The sequence below is a fragment of the Egretta garzetta genome, unplaced genomic scaffold (assembly GCF_000687185.1).
Source record: "Egretta garzetta isolate BGI_Z169 unplaced genomic scaffold, ASM68718v1 scaffold49, whole genome shotgun sequence".
Classification (NCBI taxonomy): Eukaryota; Metazoa; Chordata; class Aves; order Pelecaniformes; family Ardeidae; genus Egretta; species Egretta garzetta.
The window spans coordinates 619,061-643,730 of NW_009260775.1; the positions used below are offsets into that span (position 1 = coordinate 619,061).

Sequence of the window (24,670 nt, forward strand, 5' to 3'; positions counted from 1 at the left end):
CTGCTCTAAGTTAAGTACCTTTTGATTAAATGACCTAAAGTTTAATTGGTACTTTTGTACTTTAGCATAAAACTAAAGCTGAGCTTGGTACAAATGCTATTCCAGGAATAGTAACATAAAACCAAATCCCCAACTGGTTTCTCCAACACGATATGTATTCTTACAAAAGACATACGCATATAAAATAATAACACTCACAGGGAGCATGCACCTGTGCCACTACAGTATGAAAGGCATTCATCACCTGCTTTATTTTACATTAAGATGCTATCATAGGCTGAATATTTGAACATTATAAAGCTGAACTGATATACTGTGGTGCTAGGTCTGAGCCAGCAATCAGATGTCATTTGGCATAGCCTTGTATTTATCTGGAGGTGCGCTGGCTTAAGCTGGCTTCTGCTTTATACATTGGACCATCGTTAACATACTGTGCAATGAATACCTGTTTCTCGGCTCCCTGTATTTTTCTTGTTGGCCATGTTAAATATTGAGCGCCTTGAGTCAACCAGCAGTCTATAGTATCCAGCTGTTAGGCAAGCAAGATTCATTGCATCCGAAGACTCCATCAGTAGAGTAATAGGCTAAGAAGAATACAACCAAGTCTTGGTTAAGGCTGTTCCTCCCCAATCTGTTTTGTTTACCTGCTGACAATACTACTACATGGAAGCAAAAGGAATTACAAACACCACATTGAAAAATACACATGAGAACTTATTTTCCTCAGTACCAATATAAAACCTTACCAAACATTTAGAAAAGACTGGAGTCGCAGGAAGGTAGAAGTCCAACTGGACATTTTAACAACTGATTTTGCTCTCTTTCTAAATGAAGCTAACCATTTTATGACTCTCGCTCCATCTTTTTCTTGCATGGATATATTATTCTCACCAAAGCACTGTTTACTGTTACTCTGAAACTGCCAAGGGTTAAGAATCTGGTACATTAGGTGCTGGAGTCCTGAAGTAGCATTGGGACCTGCAGCTTCCCAGAAAATGAGGTGCCCTAAGCACATGTAAAGAAGCAAAACACGGGAAGCCAAAAAGAATCAGGGAAGGTTCAGGTTCAGAAAATACAGTAGTGAGGTTAACACTATCATTACACAGCCGTGACAGTGAGTATTACAATGGCAGCTTAAAAGATTTCAGTGATTGTGGCCTGCCATTACTGAAATAACAAGTGATGAAAAAATGACAGATAAACAGACACAAAGAGAATGGAGAAAGATTCTCAGAATGAAGATCAGCAACGAAAACAAACTCAAAGTGTTTAGAAAAAAAAAGTCAGACCTAACAGAAAAATGAGACCTCAGAGCTTTGAAAAACTACGGATGCCAGGCTAGCGAGCATCAAACCTCATCATCCATGTGAAATGCACTTTCTTTCATTCCCTTTTCTTTTGCCACAATATATACATTTCTTTGCCTAAAACTTTTGTTCAGGTCTCTGTAGCTTTTAACACCAAAAGCTGCTCTTCTCTAATTTATTTTAAAGTGGCAAGCCTCTACAACTCCTAGAGAGGAAATAAAAATGAAGCCCTTCCCATGATACATAGACAGAAATTGCAACATAGACAACCCATCTTATCACTCACAGTTTGTAGTGACTCACAGGTATGTAGACATTTGTGACAATTTATCATAATTTAGCATGCAGAGCCCGCTGTCACAAGACAGATGCAGGGACCTGCATCATTTGTTCCAGGAGGAACATTGAATGCAACAAGGATGGCTCTCCAACTTACTGCACCCCTTACTAGTTAAAAGACAACTGATTCTGATGGCAGTTGTGGTCAAAATGTAACTGAGGATCATAGCTAACTACCAAACCCACAATAGGTCTGATTGATTGATAATTTTTTAAATGTGTGTGCTGCAGCATCTTAGGCCAAAATACCCCGGCAGCCCTGAATGTTGTATGAACAGTTTTCAACAACATGGAAAAATGTCTGCATTTTTTTTCTTTAAAGTATTTTGTGCTACAATTGGAGGCTCCATTCAATACATACTTCTTCCAAAGCATTCAACTATACCTGTAAAAGTTAACTGCAAATTAGTAAACCCACAATGGGCTAATTAATCTCTGTTCTTTCGCGTGACTACTGAAAACTAACATTTGAAATGCTACATTGATCTCAAATTTTCTGCAGTGATTGACAGAAATGGATGATCTCCACAGAAATCTCAGATTGCTGAACAGTGCTGTGAACTACTGTTCATCTGCTGAACAGTCCTGTGACAGCTAAACTTTTATTGCCTGCATCTGCCAAGAGATACATGTTTGAGAAAACATTAAAAGAACCAAAAATAAAATAAAAACTGTTTATTCATTAAGAAAATATTGGCATATATGACATGAATTGGCATATTCAGATTCCGGATATACGAAACTGCTTAGGGTAAGCCAAGACATGAAAACATCAGTTGAGAATAAGTACCTGTGTGTGTGCCCGCATCTGTCACACAGGACAGACTGACAACCCCTACTTGTGCCCCACAGAAAGGCAATTTTTTGTCGAATTCCACCCAGAGCCGCCAAGATTTGTAATTTTCATGTTAGGCCAGTCTCTCTGGGTTTAAGATTGCATGTGCCAAAAAGCAAGAAGATGGGGATATACATGGTTTGCAGTAAGAGAGTAACAGTATTACAATATAAACCAGCACGATATCATGGTAATATATAATACTATGGCATACAGTGCTGCATTTTACATACGGGCAGATGGGAAGGATTTAACTTCTGTGTTTCTTTCTCCATCTACAAACAGGGGATAACAGCCTTCTCACAAGAGGGCAATGAGTTTAGCACAGTAACACAAGTAAAGTAGCCTGAGATCCTCAGGTGTTATCACTGCTAAGTCCAGTGAAAGAGATGCTGTGTCCACCAACCTGTACATTTTTCTTAACTTGCTGTCAAAGAGCAGCTAGATTAATTTACAGCAACGTTTTTTTCATTGACTTAAATACAGGGAAACAGTTCCAGGTCAATAAACATAAAACATTCTAAGCAAAAGCTAGTAAAATATTCCTTGTGTATGTTTTTTTTTCTGTATAGCTGGGTAAGCAAAAAGAACTGTTAGACCCTATTTATTTTCATAGAATATTTAAGCTTCAAGTATAATGAGAACTCTTCCTTCAGTCTCTGATTATCCTGATTAATGCTCTAGACAGTCTACAAAGCCTTTCACTTCAAAACCAAATAGAAAACACACCAAGAAGAACCAAGACAATACAATATGCAAAACTCCACTCATTTCCACTAGATGCCACAGACACAGTGTTAAGCAGGATTCAAGAGAAATTAAATGACTATAGGTAGATGAAGAGCATCCATGGATATATTACACAGGGTAAAACACTTGACTGGAATTACAAGGGCTAAGAAAAAAACCCTTGCCTTTTCACAGGTGATTTCACTGGTAACTGCTATGCGGTTACCTGCAGTGAACTTCACAAATAAAACACTGCATTACAGGGGACACTGGTCTGATGCAGCTGGCGATTCTCTAATGGTAGTAATATTGCCTGGTACACTAGAAGGAGCTTCTAGGCGCTCAAGGAGCTCCAAAAGAAGGCCAATTTGATCATCACCTCTTTGCATCACGGAAATCAAGGAAGACAACAACAAAGTGAGTTGCCTGGGGTCAGCCAAGAGAAAAATCAGAATAGAATAGCAGCACTGCAACGCACCAGCCCAGTACACTGCAGGCCCCTCAAATGGCCAAGCCATACTGTACATGCACGCTGACATGGAAAAGCTAAGACCGCACCCTCAGAATATTATTGGCATGAAAATGTTCAGACCAGTATAGCTTGATCAAAAACTCAAATAAAGATAAAAACATTATTTAAAGATACTATATCGATATGAATCAACAACAAACTTACTTTTACATCTAAGACATGCAGCTCAACTCTAACACTGCTTTCGTCTTCCGTAAACATCTCAATCCTGTTCACATGGCTGAAGTCTGCCAGGAGAGCCACCAGGTTTGTTTTGGTGTTTATCACGTGACTGATCCCATACCGTGGCCCTACTAACAGTGTCACTTCTGAACGCTTTTCTCCCTGCTTTAGCAGAAAAAGAAAATAAGCAAAAGTAAAAAACACGACAGGTAGTGCACAGTAACAGAAATCGCCACTGCCCTCTTTTATTTTCATGGAGCTACATTTGCATGGCATTTCTACACTGAAGATTATTATGTCTTTCTAAGAAGATATGATATAGAAGAGCATACATGATTCATAATTAAAACCAAAAAGTAAAGGAATCTGTTACTGGATATTGACTGCACTGTAGTTTTTAAATGGATAGTAAGATGGACAGACAGACGGATGGATGAAATCTGCTTCTGCTGAAAGAAAATCCTTGTCATCAAGAGTTTTCTGAACTAATAGTAGTATTCTGTAGTTAAGTGGATGGTGCTATTTGTCAAAAGGGTGCCAACCTATCTCTAAATCCTCAGTAAAAATGCAAATTATAACAGGAATGTTATTTTCAAGCTTAAAAGAAAAAAAAAAAGGGTTCAATTTAACAATTACTTTTTAAGTGTATGAATAGAACCTAAACTTCTAAAGAAAATTATATGGTCCAGCTTTTACTAAAAGATATTTGGATTAAAAAATCAAGAGAAGAGAGAGACTATTTCAAGATAAATATTACCACTAATGTTGCCTTGAAAACACGCCCTCCATATAATCGCAGGTCACTGAGGAACTTTAGATAATGCACCTTGGCTTGCAGAGCAGAGAGCTGAGGAAGGAGAAACAGGGGTAAGAGGTGGTGGCGGAAATCATCATATTACCAAATTCAGAAAGAAAATGTATTTGTGTAGTCTAAGGAGAATGGACTGCAGTAACAGCTCTTCAGAGCCTGAAACTAAATCATTAGATGCTAGAGTTTCAGATGAGGAGAAATAGTTTCATTCTTAAAATTGACATCTTGCTTATTTAGTTAAAATGCACTGAGGACTTGGGTATGGGCAGATGAGAGCACTGTAAGAACATCATAACTGCTCCAATGAAGGGAAAATGTTAAACTACTCAAATTAAACATCTGTTCATTGAGGGATTTCAAGGCTAGACAGCAGCTTTCCATTCATAACCACCATCAGTTCTTAAACATTTATGTACCTACACAAAGAAAGAGAACAAAGAACTTGCTTTTGTCAGCTCTGTGTATTACATTTTGCTAGGTACTTGTGGCATATGGCATTATTATTCCACCTCATTATTGCATTTCCCATTTTTTAAAATAAAACTCTTCCACTATATTTAGTAGGAAATAGATCTGAAAGCCAAATACAGTACACCAATACATATGATCGTATCATGCAATACATGTCATAATTATCTCCTTCTTCTCTTCTGAGTTTCAACTACCTACTTGAAAAGAAACAACTTGGAAATATTTTATGAGACTGAACGTAAACAAGAAACAGTTCATTTCACCCCAACAGTCTGAACCCAAACCTTACACCTCCCTGGTGTAAATCCTTATACCTGGACTTGATAAGATAAAACAAGCTCATCTCACTTGCTGTCCTCCTTTCAGCCACTAGATTTCTAATTCAAAATTTTATTTGACCTTGAATAGCATTTTAAGAACCCCTATCCTAAAGTTTTTCTAGACACCAAGGAGGAAATTACTCCGGAGCAGAGCAACTAGTGGGAACACCCTTCATCAGGTGTTCAGTTGGTGGAGAAATACACAGGGGTTGTAAAAAATGGGAGAATCCTGAGAATGACAGGCTTCTCTTCATGTGGAGGGACAGAAGACCCCAGAAAGAAACCAGTACCTGCGTTAGTACCTACAAGTGAGACAGAAGGTGACAATGAGCTCAGATGCTTTGTTTCTGAGACCTACCTGCTAAAAAAGCAGGTGGGCACACAACATATTTCCAAAGCTCCAACTGAAAAGAATGAAGCAAACCCAACAAAGTCTGCTTGCTGCAGGGAGGGACTCTTGCAACCTCTCTTCTAACCAAGAACCAATACTGTATGCCGCTGTCATCACCTGCAAGGCCTGCAGCAGTGATGGCTTCCAAAATGACCCCAAATTTACACTACCAGAATAAACAATATGCAATTGGCATTATTTAGCTTTAGCTTCAGCAGTATAGGAGATGTGCAGTGCTTCAGTCAAAAAATCTTTCTGAGCACCGCAGGTCAAAACCACAGAGCTACATTCACAGCCATGATGTGATCTGAAACCTCCAAGCGGAATTTCTGCTGATCACAATGAACCTTAGCTCAGGCACCAGGTGTTTTGGGGGTTTTCTGTTCAGAAACAAAGCATTGTGAAGCAGAGTTCAACTCATTTTATGTCTCAACTAGTCACGCTTAGGTTCTTTTTACAGTCCATGGAGAGAAATAGGCATTTCTAGGACACAAGTCATCTGACCTATTTTTGGTTCCTAATGTGGGATGGGATGAATCGCTCCCTAGAAGTGCCTATTTCTCTCCATTGACTACAAAGAGAGACTAGATGAGTTGTATAACGAAACCTCATTATGGTGTCTAAAACCAGGTGCGGCTGTGTGCACCTAACAAAGGCATTTTTCTCAGAGACATTGTCTTCTGCATGCTTTTTCCAGAGGAAGTTAAACCTTAGTGCTAAGAAAAGCATTTTACAATAGCCAGGAGGGTCAGTTACTGTAAGGAGCATCATCCATACGATTAGATCTTGGCCAGCAAAAAGTCTCTATCTAGAGCATAACAGAAAACAATCCTGAAAAACAGCATTTATGTCAGGCCCATAGCTTAATGTCATTTGGATCTGAGCATCAAAGAGAGAACAGCAACTTTTGTAACAAGTCTGCCATTAATAGGAAGCACTAAATGAATTTAAAAATATGTATCTTTATCATACATGAAGCATTAATAACCAGTTTTCTGGCATCCTCAAGATAAGGAGATAGTTTAGTTGGGGTATAATTAATTATTTTTAATTATTCTTAGCTATGTTGTACTGAGCACCGAAAGTTAAATAGTCTATATTCTCTGAAAATATAATGGCTAGGTGTTTCTCCGAAGGATTAATTCTAAATGTTTCCCATGCACTCCACCTTTTCTGTTCTTTAAAACGTATTTTCCATTAAGATGCAAATGTAATACCTTTTTACCCGGAGGAACTAGGTTTTGATTTGCTTTGACAAGGTGCGAAAGTGCTTTCTTTATGTTCTTTTCTTTCATGCTTTGCAGCACAGCAGATGGAAGAAAAGTCTCTAATCCCCATTCTTTTCTGCAATAAAAGGCATATATTTAATTTCACATTCCTGTGATGATTATTTATCTAAAGACTAGTAACTATGATGCCAAGTGAATGAACGCCTGAAAACAGAATGAGAGTTGATCAAGTCCGGAGTTTTGCAATAACACATTATTTTCTGTATTCAAACTACATACTTTTTATGAAAAAGATGTTTTTGAAATGATATATAATCTTTCTTCTATCCCTTCCATCTCTTTCATCATGCCTTTCATAAAAGAAGTTTAAAGTTTTTATGTTTAAAATCTATGCTATATTGTTAAACAACACTTAACTATATGGGCAAGCACCATTACAGAATTAAAATTGCAGAAGATTTAATAACATAATGTCAGATTTAATTTTATTTTCTAGGGTTTTTTACAATATACAAAGCAGTCAACCGTTGTCTTTGTCACTTGAATTTTGGTTTTTTCCCCCCTCAAAACCAATCAGTCCCCCTCCTTTTACCAAATTTTCTTTTCTGCTCAAAGCACCCCTTTTGATAGAAGACTGACTCTTCACTTGTAATTCTTTCTGCTGATTCATTAATATAACACAATATAACATGATCCTCAGTGAGGTGGATAAACTCTACAAGATCGAGTGTGCAACAGTTATTATTTGCATTCTGCAAGCAAACTAAGCAAAACCAACAAAAGTTTTGCTTGGTCTGGTTTGGTTTGGTTCTTGGTTTTGTTTTTGTTTTTTTTTAATCCAAACAGATGTACACACGGTTGCATTATGGAAATTTTCTTTTTCTTTGTAGTTCCAAATACATGTTGTCTAACATAAAACAGGTACCTACTGGTATACTTCTGTATCTAAGAAATCTTTCAAGTGGAATCTAAGACCCTACAATCTTCTGTACCATGAAATCATCCAAATCTTACTACAATAATCTCTACTAAAACCCTAGGATTCAGACCTTATAAACTTAGATCCCACCATTAAAACATTGAAAACGAGTGACTTTATCTTATTTACAGTTATAGACTATTTCACATGCCTAAACAGACGACCAGAAGGTGTAGTCCATATTTACAACTCTTAAGTCACCTGAACCAATTTCAGCAACAATGAACCTGAAGTTGGTGCATACATATAGACATAATAAAGAAACAATCTTAAAGAATCTACGAGTTACTCCAAATGTTTCACTTTTAAAGAACACACTGTATTCTCAACTTACTCTATATATTTGAGGGAGATTTTCTGAGTTTGCTTGGTGGTCACAGTTGCAATATACATTTGTAGTGCAGCCAAGCGCAGGGCAATGTCATATTTCAGTTCTGGTCCAAATCTTTCCTGAACCACGTCGTTACAGCTCTGCCAAAGAACCAGTAGAGGGAGCATCAAGTTCAAAAATCTTGCACTAATAATAAATAATAGTCCTTTTGGTTTGTTTTTGGTTTTTTGTTTAAATTAACATTGCATGAAGAGTAACCCTGAACTCAGAAGCGGGACCACGCTGAAGATAGGACTGTTGCTCTCAGAGGTGTCAGATGCTCACCAGTGTATGGGCGCTTCTGAAGAACACAAGGGCTTCTGCCAAAGAGCAGAGGCATGAGCATTTTGATCTAAGCTCTCTTCATCCTTCCTGGGGAGAACAGTAATCCTCTTTCACAAAGAGTGCTGGGAGAGTATCAGTGTATCTGTACTCAGGAGAGCGGGATTCTAACCAGTGAGATACCCAGGAGAACCACATTGCTTGTACATCAGTTTTCTCATCCATTTTACTGGAAGTTCCTTTTCAGACATCATTTCTGTCTGATATTACAGTACCAGAAATAAGTATTAGCAATTACTTCAGCTTCACTCTTTTCTAAAGCCAAATATATTTTGGAAAGATATCAAAGCATTACTATTTGGACAGACTTATGAAGGAAGGGGACTTTGCAGATGATAAAGATTTGCACATTCCCCAAGTGGATTAATTGGCTTTATGCAGCAGAAATAAAAACGAGGATTTACTGCAGCCACGCTTTTCTATGTGAAGATGTAAATCTATATATACACAGAGTGCCACTATCTTTTTATTCTCCTTTATGCTAACAATGGCCATGCTTTCACTTACCTGTACATACAGATATTCAAACGCAACGGGATCTCTTCTTAAAAGATCAATGGGATCCTTTGGGACAAAGCTAATCCTGAAAAGACATCTCATCTTATGCGAGCTTGGCCTCTGGGTCACCTAGGACAGTGCAATAATCATATCAGAGCTTGGCAACCCTTGTCATGCAACACGGCGTGTAGTCTCGGGCACCGTGACCCTGTTCCAGAACCATGTGGTAGCAAGAAAAATGATTCTATCCAACAAAGAGCTTTGCCACAGGCTCCTTAAGTTCTTCACATAAGAACATCATATATATAATCTTGTGGAAAGACTTTTAGACTCGTGTAGGCATGACTGCCCAATAAAACTCATCCTCAAAGCAACAGAATTCACTCATTCAGAACCAGAGTGAAAGGACAGAGAAAATAGGCCTTAATGAAACCCATCCAAGTGAAATACAGAGCTGTGCTTCCGCAGAACCAAAATACTCATAAATGAGAAGGGCTAGAAGGTTTTTGGGGAGAGCTCTCATTTTATTTCTTAGACTGACTGAGAACACAGGTGAAATACAGTTTAGCAGCTGTTATTCTCACTTTCTCTTGCTTGTTTTAATCCACTAACAAATTGTGACAACTTGGGCCTTTTGAATTTTTCTGGGTTGTTCTGGATTGAGACCTACCCCTAGACTTCCAACAGAGACAAATCTCTCTCAATACATTAAAAAATGAAAAAGACCACTTTGCTTGTTGATCAATAAAACTTTGTTAAGCGTGTAACACCATCATCTGGGTATATTCCTGGGGGACAACTGAAGGTTGCCGGAACATGTCCAGAGGAGAGCCACAAAGCTGGTGAAGGCTCGGGAGCACAAGTCTGATGAAGAGCATCTGAGGGACCTGGGGTTGTTCAGCCTGGAGAAGAGGAGGCTGAGGGGAGACCTTATCGCCCTCTACAACTGCCTGAGAGGAGGCTGTAGCGAGGTGGGGGTCGGCCTCTTCTCCCTGGTAATGGGCGATAGGATGAGGGGAAATGGCCTCAAGTCGCACCAGGGCAGGTTTAGGTTAGACATTAGGAAAAATTTCTTCACAGAAAGGGTTGTCAGGCACTGGAACGGGCTGCCCAGGGAGGTGGTCGAGCCCCCATCCCTGGAGGTATTTAAAAGCCAGGCAGACGAGGTGCTTAGGGCCATGGTTTAGTGGTGGGATGGCAGGGTTAGGTTAACGGTTGGACTTGATGATCTTAAAGGTCTTTTCCAACCTAAACAATTCTATGATTCTGTGAGGAATAACTGGGTGAAAGTGTCACAAAGCAACACCATTGTAAGTCGTGGTCAGCAGCAACATTATAATGGCAAATTATTCAAAGAAGAAACCCTGAGAATTAATGCTGTTTCTGTAGTTTATCCAATTACACTAATGTAGTTAGAGAGCTAGCGTACTTTATAATCAACATCTTTACTCGATAAAACTACTTCAAAAAATCTCCAATGAAGTCTCTGTCTTGCCCTAGCAATTTTCAGAATGTGCGTTTATCTCACATTGTCTCTGACCTCATTCCTAAGTATCTAAGCATATCTGTGTGTACAAATAAAAGCTCTGTATGGGATTTTCGAAAGCTCACTGTGTTGGTTTATTCTGACCCTTCTGATTTCAATGGGAATTTTAGTAATTACTTCAAAGAGAGACAGCTAGGCCAGGAGAGCTAGTATTGAGTACTTCTGGATATTGTGCATTCATTTGGTATCTTATATCCACAAGAAAAGAATGTTAATATGGCAAAGTCAAATGCTTAGAAGTTGGAAAATGCTAGAAAGACCATTAATTGGTAAATGAAGTTCCTCCATACCATTACACAGACTCTAGCTACATGACCAAGGGAATCCTGGCATTTAAATATTTTTTTTCCCATCTCATCTAAGAATCCATTTCTCTTTCTTTGTAAATGTAGTTGAAATTTAAAAAATACCAATGCTCTCCTGAAACAGAAATATCACAGAAAATTCAGGGTAAACAGTTTGGCAAAATGATAAACAGCTAAAATCAGGGTCCTCTGCAGGGAACTGTGAAGCAACTTTACCTCCAGTCACACCTCCCTCATCTAAGGAAGTCAGTCACACCAGCATTTTCTGGATCACAATTCATCATCACTGAAGTGACATAATGTATCACTGCGTAAACAAGCCAAACTTGGCTTCATCAGAAAGAGGATTATTTCCTGTTACCCACATACAGATCTGTTTATTCAGACAGGAACAAAGATCAAAATAAGGTTTTTAAAGGAATTTGGGCAGACTCTGGTTCTCAGAATTATTACCACCGATTTTCCGGCTGTTGAGAACATTTATTAACCTGGCCACATACGATATGAAAAAAGTTTTGATAAGTATTTTCTAGCTTTCAGTCCGATATTTAATGAACATTTTAATACTTTTAATGGCCCGATGAAGCAATGAAATATGATGCATGTATAATAGAAAAATAATTGTTTTCCATGAGAACTTGATTCTTACAACCAGATCTAAATGCTGCTGCTATTTGACAGACTGCATCAAACTATAAATCTTGCAGTTAACTCACTTGAGTAATTAAAAAGATGGATAATTTACTGATTAATCAGTCTCATCAATAACTGTTTTCACATATCATTACACAAACCTGAGTTAGAGTCTCCTGTTCATGTAGCAAAAGGAGTTTCGTTCCAGATCCTTCAACCCTCTGCTCCAGCATCAGGGAAAAATGTTCAATACACTTGATGGAAAGCTTTTCTTGGAGTGTTAAGATGACATCCTAATTAACAAAGGATTTACAAAATGTGCTTAAATTCATGAAGCGCTTGGGACCCGGTTCTTCGCCACCACACTCCCTGCATGTAAGCAGCACAGGGTGCAAGCCCAGATGTTAAACAGGAGGATGGTCGTTGTTTCGTGCCTGTTCTGCATGAGTATACAGGACATCATACACATTCACCCAGTGAAAAATCAGTGCTTTTATATTCAAACATCCCTGAGATGGTATCAGACATGCACGTGAAAAATATATACATGGGATTGCTGTGAACGGACAACTTTCTGTGCAGTTTAACATGCAAATTATACTTGTATAGCCATTAAATCATATCTCTCTGTCTCCTTGGAAATAAAACCTCTTCATCAGCAAAGGAGAGATGGTCTTGCCACTCTTCTCTTCACTTACTTTTGGGGCAGGACCACCCAGCAGTACAAATCAAATTTATATGTTCAACAAAAAAATTAAATGAATGGCCTTTAATTGTTCTTATGGCAAGGTGCTTTGTTTTTTTTTAAGTCCGCTTCTTGATACTTGTGTTTAATGGACTTTCTTGAGTTTTAAATGCTGATAGAAAAGTCAATGAAGATGATGATGATGATACCTGTGCAGAACAATAGCTCTAAATTCAGGGACCATTTTAATTTATATTATAAGCCCCATTTTTAAAGACTTTTAATTAGTATTTTTCATATTGGATTATGTCTCAGGGTAATCAATTTGAGAACAATTGTTTCTAAAATAACAGCTAAACAAACCTCCTCACAAAACCATTCAACCAATCCCTACTTTACTTTCATATACTGCTTTGTAAATATATGCAGAGTATTAATATAATCTGTCAATGTATCTTTTGCTTTAGTGAATGTGGTAGGAAGAAGAAATATATAATAACCCATCATTTAAAAATAGTTTCACATTATGTTGGTGAAAAGATTAAAGCATGTCTATCCACCCAAAAGATTTTTTAGATGTACAGAAGTATCCAGATGGATAAGACTTACTAAGGAGATAATGATGAACTGTAATCCAAGTGTTTTAACATAGTTTAGGAAGATTAATTGATCAATTACAGTGTGTTTGTGGAAAACCAACACCATATTGGTGGAAGGATGAAAAATGTATGTAGGAGGATAGAGTCAACTCTGTACAATGTAAAGAATATAAGACAGTATTAATTGATTGCAAGTAACCACTCTAAATAATGGAAGCTAATATTATGCTATTCTGACTAACGGGGAATTTATTGCTTACCCATTAAATCTACTTTTATTTAAACTCTTAAACTGTGCTCAAAGACAAGGGGCATAACAGTGACATGAAGAGACATAATATTAAATGTAAGTTTTTTAAGAGGTGGTAATAATGGCACTGTTTTCCAATAGCTGTCTTGGACCTTGTAAAATATGATGCTAAGGCACATAGGCACTGAATTACTGAACCAAATTTTTTGCTAGCTATCCTCTCATCCAATAACTGAGAGTCAGCCCAGTTGCTGCCTCCCAGCAATAAGGAAAGTGAGGACTGCAGGTACAGCACTGGTTGCACCCTCCTTGTTAAGTGATGAGTTACTGGGCTGCTAGGGGCAGAAAAAAAATGCATTTGCCTTGACTCAACTGGGGCACATCTATTTCACCTCAGTTTAGGAAAAGAAGCAGAAATCCACACCCACCCATCCACAGTGAGGAATATACACTCACATGTACATGCAAGAATATGTAATCCAGAGCTGTGGAGGCTATGGAATATATAATTGCCTCAATTAGATGCAAAGGAAATTATTCCCACAAAAAGTCAGAATGGCTAAGGTCAAAGCAGGCTTACGACATCAGTACAGCTAGGTAGCTGAGTCCACATGGGTATCTTTGTAAATGACTTCTGATTAGATATATGGTCTTACAGTATGACACACCTGTGACATAACTACTGAAAACTAATGTAATGTGGTGGTGTCCTGGTTTCATCTGGGATAGAGTTAATTTTCTTCCTAGCAGCTGGCATAGAGCTGTGGTTTGGATTTAGGGTGAGAAGAATGCTGATAACTCACCGATGTTTTAGCAGTTGCTGAGCAGCGCTCACACCAGTCAAGGACTTTTCAGCTTCCCCTGCTCTGCCAGGGGTGCTGGGAGGGGGCACAGCCAGGACAGCTGACCCCAACTGGCCAAAGGGCTATTCCAGACCTTATGTTGTCATGCTCAGTATAGAAACTGGGGGGAGTTGGCCGGGGGGCAGCGATCGCTGCTCGGGGATGGGCTGGGCATCAGTCAGTGGGTGGTGAGCAACTGCATTGTGCACCACTTGTTTTGTATATTCTACTATCATTATTATTATTATGTTTATTATTATTCTTTTCCTCTGCTGTTTTATTCAACTCTTTTTATCTCAACTCATGGGTTTTCTTTTTTTTCCAGTTCTCTCCCCGCTCCCTCTGGGGAGGGGGGGAGTGACCGAATGGCTGCGTGGTGTTCACCTGTCTGCCAGGTTAAACCACAACAGTTGACCAAAGATTCGTTTTCAGAGGCCAAATATCCTGGAACATGTTGGATGTTTTTATGCTCATAAAAGAAAATACTAGAAAGTGGCCTCATGGGCCTTAGAACAGTATGGAGACCTCACTATCTACATGAAGCGTGTCTCCTAATTCTTCATCCAACAAAATTCTCAAATGGCCTGAAGGATTTCAGTATCCCATGGCTGTAGAGTGGAGCCTTGGATCCACTACCTGCACGCAAGTTATGCCTAAGATATATATATATGAAGTATAAACAGATATTGCAGCCCATTTTTAAGTGTAACTTCAGTATTTGTTTTTGCCTTCAGACTGGAGTACATTTCCTCTTGTTTACCTTAGCAAAGCCCTCTCTTTGCTGTTCTGACTGGTTGAGCACACTGCTGAATCACAGTGAGCAGCAAAGCAGCCTTTCTTCGAATATGCACAGCTTTACAATCCCTTAAAGCCAGCAAAAGCTGGCAGTGCAGTTGAAAATTGCATCCCCAGCCTTCACTGATCATTCCCACCCATGCATCTCTCTCGTCTCAGTGTCACAAGCACGCAGGCTACCATGCAGTGAACTAGATTTGGTCACCGATCCGTGTTAAAACTAGCTCGCCCAAACAAAAATGCTTGAGAGACTAGCAGCATGCCCAACAGTGCTAGTTGTGCTGCTTACTATGCTGCTCCATGGCGCTCACAGACAGACACCGATGACGCCTCTGGTGTAGGAACCTATGTGGAACAGTGTCGCAGACACTCCCTAGCAGCCTCAGCTGGGTGCCAGGGCTTCACCTCCTTATTTCTCCATGTGAAGTGTGTTATGGAAAGCATAGCGGGAATTACACTGAGACGAGCAACTTATCACCAGCATAACCCTACAATATCCCATCCCAAGTTCACTGGATGACAAGCTAGATGATATTCAATTAGCAACCAACATCTTAATCTTCTTAGCTCCTGAGTTTTGCTGACAAATCATGCTAGTATTTGGCAGCGTATCAAAACGACAGGACCACACAATTTTAATTGCGCTCCAGGCACATTACAATGATCGCTTCTACTTTTTTCTTCATTGACAATGTAATATTGTTTTAGCAGCAGAAAAATGGACCAAGCGCTCATTATTTCTGAACTATGAGTCCAGCACCAACTGAACACACTAGTAATTTTGTTCTTAAAGCATTCCAAGTAAGTTATAATTACTGAAGGTCTTAAAAAGAGTTAACCGGCGTTCTTGGCATTGCATATGAAGGTATAGCTAGCCTACCTTTATTGAAGTGCTGCAGTCAAACCGGAACGATTTGGTTTGTCCGTTTTCAAGATACACCTTCAGAACATTTGGCATGAAGAGAAGTGAATTGTCCTTAACTGTTTCCTGCCAAGCAAATTAGTGAATCAGATTACATAACGAGGGAAATCTAAATGTTGTTCTATAAAGAAGGACATCATTCAGCTGGAAAGGTAACAACCAAACAGGAGTGTGTTGGCTTAAATTGAAAGCAGAATTAGCAATGCCCTGCAAGTGTCTAGCCGTGCTCATTACAGCTGCGCTCTATAGGTCTCTTCCCTGGAAAAATGTAACTGTTCACGTACTTTTTATGTCTAGAATTGAGTATTTTCTTTCCCTAAATACTATCTCTCTGACAATAAATGCTACCTCTAAAGTTGAAACATTTTCAATAAAATAGAAGAACAGATTACTGTTTCTTTGTAGACAGTGAGCTATTTAGTGTCTTCAGTCTACAAAATGGGAATTGCAGATTCATTAGTAAGAATTACAATCAAGATGTTTTACATTCTCTTTATAGCTGGATATTAAATGCTGATATCTGTCACCATTTAAAAGGAGTAACATATAATATTGCTTCTTAATTGTGATGATTCATAACAAGGATAGTAAAATAAACAGGAAAAAGGAAGGGAAACAAAGGCGTTTTTTTGTTTTTAAAAGCAGAAGTTGCTTGACAAAATGCAGTATGAATTTGTGATTAGAAGAGAGTTAGATAAAGACATCAGTGTGGAACGATGTTCTGGCAAATTATGAAAATGAGCCAGGAGTTCATGTGTAAGGAGGAGTTCAGTGCCTCTCAAAGGGAGGCTGACTTTGCCTGAGGGCCGGAAACAACAAGTTCAAGTAGATAAAACAAATTTTAAAGGGCTCTGCGAGGTAATGTTAATCTGTTTTCCTGACACGCTACTTCTCTTGAGTTTATGGATTTTTCCTACTATAAAATTGCTCTGAAAAAAAACCCAAGCAAGCATTATCAAGACTATAAAGACAGACATATATATGCTATCACCACAAAATGTATTCACTAGCATTTTAATTTTATTTTACGAAGGGACAAATTTTTCACAATATTATGGGCCCAGTGGACTTTAAAAACAGATCTTTTGAAAACTTCAGAAACAGAAAACCCCTTCCCTTTGCAAGCCTATCGCTCCTGTTCCTACCATATAATTCCCTCACTTTCGAGCCCTGAGGCATACCTTTGGATGAAATGCTCAGTCCTTCCTGAGGTTAAACAGTTGAATACTCACCGACACCTGGCCATTGATAATTACTTCTTCTGAGAAGCGCACTTTGACAGGATTGGACTTCAATCTTGCCTTTTTTGCAGCACTAATAAAAGCTGATTTAGGAGACTGGAAGGAAAAATGATGACAAGATATATCACGTAATTTCAAGTTAAAACCTATCTTTCCTTTTTCAGTTGTTCCCTTCTTCTCACACACTGGCAACTCCACGTACACAGCAGCGCTTTGCATACCATTCACTGAAGAATGGAAATACAGTCAAACCATAGTGCTTCCCGAGATAATACATATGTACATACATATAAGGAACCACTGATGCATACTGCACATACTGAAAGTTATCCCTCTGTCGGACTGGAGCGATGAGAAGGGCTCTGGGTGTACATACAAATTCCTTGTAGCGCTTTCACAATGACTGCTGTCAACCAAACTTGTTTGCATGAACAGACACTGAGCAGTGACCAGCCAGTGACCCTTCCTTCAAACACTGAACGGAAAATTTTTGCATAATCTATGATCCACTAGGTACAGATATGCACACAGCCTTTGCCAAAAAATATCGGAGAGCTCTCCAAGTGCAGTGGCATCTCACTGTATTAGTCCACTTCAAAACACAAGTTAGAACCACCAACAAGCACCTGCAGGCCAGCAGGCTTCCCCTGAATGTACCCCCTACGCTACCCTTATGCAAGGCTTGCCTTCAACAGATCAGACACTTTGTGGGGACTTCACGGATCAGAAGTCTAGAAACATTCCTAATTTTCTTCTGGGACCTAACTGACTTTTACCTACCACGTTATTCAGTGGATTCACCTGTGATCAAGTGTTCAGCCCTTAGAAAAAAAGTCTTTCTCCATTTGAGGAGTTTGACTAACAACTCACTTTTAGTAACAAATATTCACAGCCAACAGGATTTCAATTTTCAGCAGCAGAAGCAAGGTAGTTTTATTCTCAGGTCAGTTACAAACACAGCGCTTCTAGTATTGCCTAACTCCATAACCATGATAATGGGCAGCAGAAGAAATTCTGGCTTTGGCTGAAAATCACTGGGCTCCTTCAGTCCAGGTTTTGGTCCATTTGTTTCAGTAAAATGTGAATTAAGATTTTCAGGATCTTATTCTAACTCCTGGGAAGTGGCCTTACTAGTTTTGGATACTGAGAAGACTAACTCATGTTGCTTTGCTTGTGAGAAATTAGTGCAGGCATCAGTGATGATGACCCTGGAATAATCTCCGATTACCAATGGGGCATGACAGCAGTCCTTGTAAACACAGGAAGTCTTGTCACCATCACTCAAATTTTGACTAACAAGCTGCAGGAGTGATGGAGTAGTCCAAAGCCACGTGCTCTTGTCATCTCTGATCTCTGATCAAACTGCTTAAAAAGTTACTTTCTTGTGATGCAGAAGCTTTGTTTCTAGTAACTAGCAGGAAGAAGTCTCCAGCTCATTTCTGTATGCCACTGATTTATTACCACATTGAAAACATGGTAACTATTACCATAGGCTCAGTATCAACGAGTGAACAAGGAATGAAAGATGCCACATTCTCCCAGGAAATATCAGAGCCATCCGATAATTCCTGGAGCACAAAATAGAACCAAGAAATAAAAATTAATGCTTCTTCACTTTTACGGTTCATTCTTTCTTACCTCTTCTCTAGCAGCTATGACCATACATATTTTTAATCAGTAACAGTAAATGACAGAAAATTCAACCCCATGATCAAACCAAGCTCAGCTTCCTAAGCCAGTGCTGAAAAATGCAGAAGGTCCCCCAGAAGATTTGAAACCACCACCAAATGCAAAGGGAAAAAAAAGGGGGGTTAAAAAAAAATTTAATGTCTCAGGGCAGGGGACCCAAAACAGTTCTTCAGCAAGAAGGGCTGACAAGGAAATGCTGAAGAAGCATGCTTATGTATTGTACTCTAGAGATTAATTCCTAGAAAGACACACTATACAGTAATACCATGATTAATGTAATAATTCTACACATGCCTTTCCTAATTTCCCTCCTCTCCTCTGCAGTGTGTGAGGGGATAGTCTGCATGGCAACCAAATGTTGGACTGCAACCTGCTGGTTCCTGCTGCCACAGGGCAGCACAGCTATCGGAGTAGGCTATGGGCTCTCTCTTGTAAGGGCAAGGGGAGAAGAGTGGCTTTCACTTACTCTTCTTGCTGGAAGAGGCTTTTTTATAGTTGTTTGCTCTTATTGCAGATGCCTCACCAGTCTGGCCTCTCTTTACAGGCAGACTGCCAAATTTTCTTCTGGATTCTGGCAAGGTTATTCCCATACAGCAAATCTGGCAAAACGCTGTGTGGTTCTGTCGCTCTCTACAACCTCTCTCTTTTCCTCTCTACAACCTGAAAAGTCCCTTGTGGGGGGCATAAACACTTAAATTATGTTATTGCAAATATGTGACCGGTGAGTCCAACACAACTGAAAGATTTGAACATACGCGAGTTCCAAGAACCCCTCCGGGACGTGGAGTTTAATGTACATTATTGCACAGCCAGGGGGAGCACACCATGGTCTGCCATAAAATGTGGGGCTTCCCTCCCTTCCCACTTCTGCTGTGGCAACGTGGTCAGGGCTCTGGCCCCTTGCCAGACACTCTGGGGGAGCCTGGAAGCAGACTGCTTTCTAAAAAGCTTCAAACTATAAACCAGGGGTGTAAAAAAAAAAAAAAAAAAACAAGAACAGCTGCGCCAGGTATTTGGGGGAACGTTCTCTGCTGGTTAAAGGTTTGAGTAATAGCACAGCTTTTGCATTTAATTGCACAATCTCATTGTTTCTACCGCTGCATCAACTTGGCACTTGACATTTTCTCTTTGAGAAAGGAACTGTTTCAAAAGCGTGTGGCAAATACCTGGGAAAACAGTTGGCTTTGACTGTCGAAACTTGCTTGTCTAACAAAGCATCAGCAAGATGATGTGCTGCTTTATTCTGTTTTAATGTCTTCAGGCTTGTAGGTGAAGAATGCTATCAATTAATGATTCTCAGAGTGCCAGGTTCATTTGTTTCTGATACTTCATATTTTAGGCAAATGGAAGCCATTATCCTCAGTTAATGACCTTAAGCAGGAGGTGTTTACACTAATGCACAACATTTATCACTGCAAGTAAAGGACTTGCATTGTCACAGATAAAAACAGCTTAATTAGAGTGACTTTTGCAAAATGAGGGGACACATTTTAACCCAGAGTCATACACTTGAAAAACACACAAACTTCACACTGTGTGACCTAAGCACTATTTCCTCTTAAAAGCTCAAATTTATCAGGAATGTAAATAATTTTTACTTGTTTACACAGAATTCAGTAAAAATTCAGCTGATCATTTCAACACTACTTGGATAAACTGCTAACAAGAGAAATGAAGCATTGCATGGAGATTTCCTTGGAGGAAAAGACAGTGAAGACTGAGACCCTCCTTTGAACCCCGCTTACTGGGGACTGCAATCAATGGGCATCCCATCAGCAGGGTCAAAACATGAGAGATTGCTATAACAGGAGAAGGCTTTCTGGAAAATGTTATTTTTCTCATTTTCTGGACTTCTTGAAATTAGATCCTATTTTTGTCAGTGCCATTATAGCAGGTCATTTTCGGATAGCTCTTAGAAACAATATCCTTCATTTCGAGGGAAACTGTTTTTCAATGAAAATAAGAAAGTCTAGTACTTTGTCCACTTTTGCAGGTAAACTGTAATCTGGGGGAGATTCCAAGTGAAATGGTGTTTATTTGCTGCAAAAGCCCCTTTGAGTGCTCTTGCCAGCAGAGGTGCTGCAACAACAAAACCTTTACTCATGCTCAAGGAAAAGAATGATTTAGCATTTAGAAGAGGACAGTGTAGTACTGAGCTACCATAAAGAAATGAAACAAGGCAGCAGTATGGGACAGTCACAAGGTGAAAAGAAAATCTGCTTTGTGACAACGACTCTCAAAATCTGACAGAAATACCGAAGTTTTAAATAGCCACAAATTATGTATATATGCAATCAATTTTAAGTTTGTTACTTAAAATTAGTCATTAGTTTAATATGAAATATTATGCTTGTTAGGAAGCAAGGAAAAATTGCATGACCGCAAAAAATGTGTTGACTTTTTGGTCCATCCCTAAGGGCAATTATATGAGACAAAATTTAGCAAGCAAATAAAATGTGAATAAGAGGAAGAATTAAATTTATTAAGTGGAACAGTACATAATGCCCAAAGGCGAACTAAATACTGCCATTCATAGACGTGAGCAAGGCTGAAACAACTACACTGGCTCACAAGAGCATTGTAGAAGAGTAGGTTGGGACACAGAAGCAATAATGTGGAGAAGCTTTACCACGCAGTAATTTGTTCTAACCACAGGGCACTGACAGATCATCATCAGGAGTATTTCTTTGTTAAACTCTTGGCACAGATTTAATTGCTGGAATAGTGGTCAGATTTGGGTTCTCTCTTAAAAGTTGGTGATCTATCATAGACAATTACATTTTACTATTTGCATATTTTATATTTTACCATTAAGAGATGGTAATCACAGTCTGATCATCAGTCCCATACATGTATAACATGTATCTGTAAGGTGGGGAATAGCCAAACCTTACTTTAATGAAGACATTGAGAAAATCTAATGCATTCACTCTACAGTAAACAACATCCTAGTTTAGTGTGATTGTCCCAAAAACAATGCGTGAAACCACAGGTCGGCTTCAGGCTTTGTGGAACGTGCAGACATTGCAGCTCATCTTATGACTAGATGGGCCTGGGCCATCTATCTCTGTGTTTATTACATGTAGAGGTCCTCCATAAGATCCCCTCCAGCCCTTTACATTCATGATTCCTTCTCACACACAGGCAACTGCTCTTAATCATGTACAGAAAAGTACAAAAAAAAGTCAGCCATGCCATACTTTCAGCCCCACAACTCTTCAAGGATGAGGACCTTTGGGAACGAAAGAAACTTCCACCCCATACAAACCCGGGCTAAAATGAAAAGATGAAGGACTATATGAATGATAATGCGCCTGAGCTGGGAGAAAGGGCTAATGCAGAAGGAAAAGAGACCTAATAGGGGAGGGGGGGGGGGGGGGGGGGGGGGAGGAGAACTACAAGGAGAAAATAGTGGACAGGGTGAAGGGGCTCTTTTCCACTTTGCTGAAACAATTAATGTGGAAGTTCACAGCCTTCACTGCTGAAAAGATCACGTATTTCATACAACGACATATAGCCTAAGAGGAGACCTTGAGGAAGAAAGGTCAAGAGCAGCAGTGCTCACTGGGATTTGCACCACACACAGATGGAAGAAGAAAGGCTGCACAGCACAGATCTGGCATGAAAGGAGGCTGCTTCAAACAGCAAAGAGTGGTTGGAGAGTGGTCATGGACCAGCCAGTGCTTCCAGAAGGCAACACAGTGATGGCAAGTTTTATTATTTGTTTTTATTTGTTATGAACCACACCATGATTCTCTTCTGTGTAGGATTAAAGCTATGTATGGAACTGACCATATCAAAAAGCTGATATGGAGGTTACGCAGTGGAAAAGGTCCTCATGATGACTGTAAAAAATGTACACGTTCAAAGAAAAAAGCTGTAATTTCTACACCAAGTTCACAACTTCAAGAAGTCTAAAATCATCTTGTTCAAAATGCTCACGTGTCTGACTTCCAAATGATTTCTAAAACTACATCTTGGCAATCTTTTTCACTTTAGATTTTGAAGTCTTTGTGACAAACCTGTTTCTTTTTTACATCCTTCTTTACAACCGCACGTCTAGATACGGTAGTTGCTGCTGTCACACGACTCCAGAAGGCAAAGTGGCATGAAAAATACTGAGACTCTCAATAAGATTGTTGCCACAATCATTATGATCCATAAATAAGTGTTATTTATCATAGCTTTTTCTGCAAATGTTGCATCTCAGGCACATAACTGTTATAAAAAGAAGCATCTCTTTCAAAACAGAAAAAGATCTTATCTTTTTCCCATTGCAGAACTTATGTAGAGCAAAATTGCCGCAGATCTCCGTTGGGCCTGGACTACATCCAAGGAGCTTAAGAGATTAATCATGAAAGCAACCTATCAAACAATCTCTATACATAAAATCTGAACAGATATCAAAACAGGCAAGTTATTTGATTTGCGTAATGCTTAAAACTTAATAAGACAACAATCAAAATGATAGTACATTTACAGAATAAAATGGTCAGAAATTATAGTCAAATGTAATCAAACGCCGTACTTCCAGAAATCAAAACTTTGAACTGCTTCAACTGCTTTAGCTATTCAGTGACCTCCTTAGGAGCCGTGGTGATATGAACCTAGCAGAGGTTTGTAGACTGATGGAAAACAAAAGATAGCCTAATGCTTTGGTTCAGTCATAATTAAAATGAAATTTGAATGCATTTAAACATAAATGAATGCACTTAAGCAAAAATGATCTGCAAGAGCTTTCAAAAAGTACTAAGTGAACTACAGAGAACTATAAATCTAGATTACGTCTACTTTCACCTGCAATCATAAAGTATGGCTACTTGAAGAGCATGAAAACAAAACACACTCTAAATAGCGCAAATAAAAACAATTAAGAAACAGGACTCCTGTAATCTAACTTGGCAGATATTTTTCACGAATGATAGAAAGAAAAAGGTTCACCATCAAGAAGAGAGATCGATGAAATGTTTGTAAAGATGTATTTCTGCCAGGAATGGGGAAGAAGTTCAGTCTTTATTTAAAAGCTCTTATTTTTCCTTTGTCTGGTTTCTACTTCATCCTTCCAGTTTTACTGGCAAAATAGTAAAAGGACAAATGGACGAGGCAAAATTAAAGAAAAGGGGAAAACACACATGCATCATAATTTTTGAAGACAAAAATATTGTTTCCAAATTGTAAGACAAAGTGTATTTGCCAGAGGATCCCCTGCACAGAAGACCAGGACAGGTACACAGCTGGAGTGCAGCAACACCCAGGATGGCAGAGCTGAGAGGGACGTCGCCTAACAGGCTCAGGCACTACTGACAGTAAGGTCACAGCAGTACAAAGGTCAGCATGGGCCAGATGTTCAAGGCGACTCAGGAGACCCCAGGAGACTTCACAGCCCAGGGTTTGCACAAACTGAGGGACCCTGCACTGCTTCAGGGCTCAAACTTGGCTGCACGCACTGGCAGCATCCCAGCTGCCCCCCATCCCTATGCACACCTTCGTTTCCACTGCAAGAAAACTTGGGCTTGAAGTCCTAAGGGAAGGATGCTATGAATCAACAAGTCCCTGGTCTGGACAGGTAGGGAGGTGCAGGAAGAGTGCGCAAACCAGAGGAGATCTGCAGAATGCAACAGTCCTGCAGTTGAGGCTCTCCCAAATAAGCTCATGCCACTGAAGCATCCTGACTTTGGGATAAAAATGGGTCAATTAAAGTTAGCACCGACATGCATACGTCAATCGCATCTTCTGACTGCTCTGTGGACATTCTCGGGGAGAGAATCTTCATGGCTATGTGAGATAAAACATCCATCACCCTCGAAAATGCATGTGCTTTGTCTGCTGAGGTAGAGCTGGGGGACTC

General features: G+C 39.4%; 1 protein-coding gene across 1 annotated transcript in view; it reads right to left on the minus strand.

The window, feature by feature from the left end:
• Window positions 1–24,670, minus strand: part of FRMPD4 (FERM and PDZ domain containing 4) — a 119,642-nt gene that overhangs the window by 5,356 nt on the left and 89,616 nt on the right. Inside the window, exons 5-13 of the mRNA XM_009646341.2 lie at window positions 17,125–17,229; window positions 15,851–15,958; window positions 11,961–12,092; window positions 9,325–9,444; window positions 8,440–8,576; window positions 7,115–7,241; window positions 4,662–4,751; window positions 3,887–4,069; window positions 446–584 (exon numbers count right to left, since the gene is read on the minus strand). Of these exons, the coding sequence (XP_009644636.1) occupies window positions 446–584; window positions 3,887–4,069; window positions 4,662–4,751; window positions 7,115–7,241; window positions 8,440–8,576; window positions 9,325–9,444; window positions 11,961–12,092; window positions 15,851–15,958; window positions 17,125–17,229 (1,141 nt within the window). The remainder of the gene's footprint in view (window positions 1–445; window positions 585–3,886; window positions 4,070–4,661; window positions 4,752–7,114; window positions 7,242–8,439; window positions 8,577–9,324; window positions 9,445–11,960; window positions 12,093–15,850; window positions 15,959–17,124; window positions 17,230–24,670) is intronic.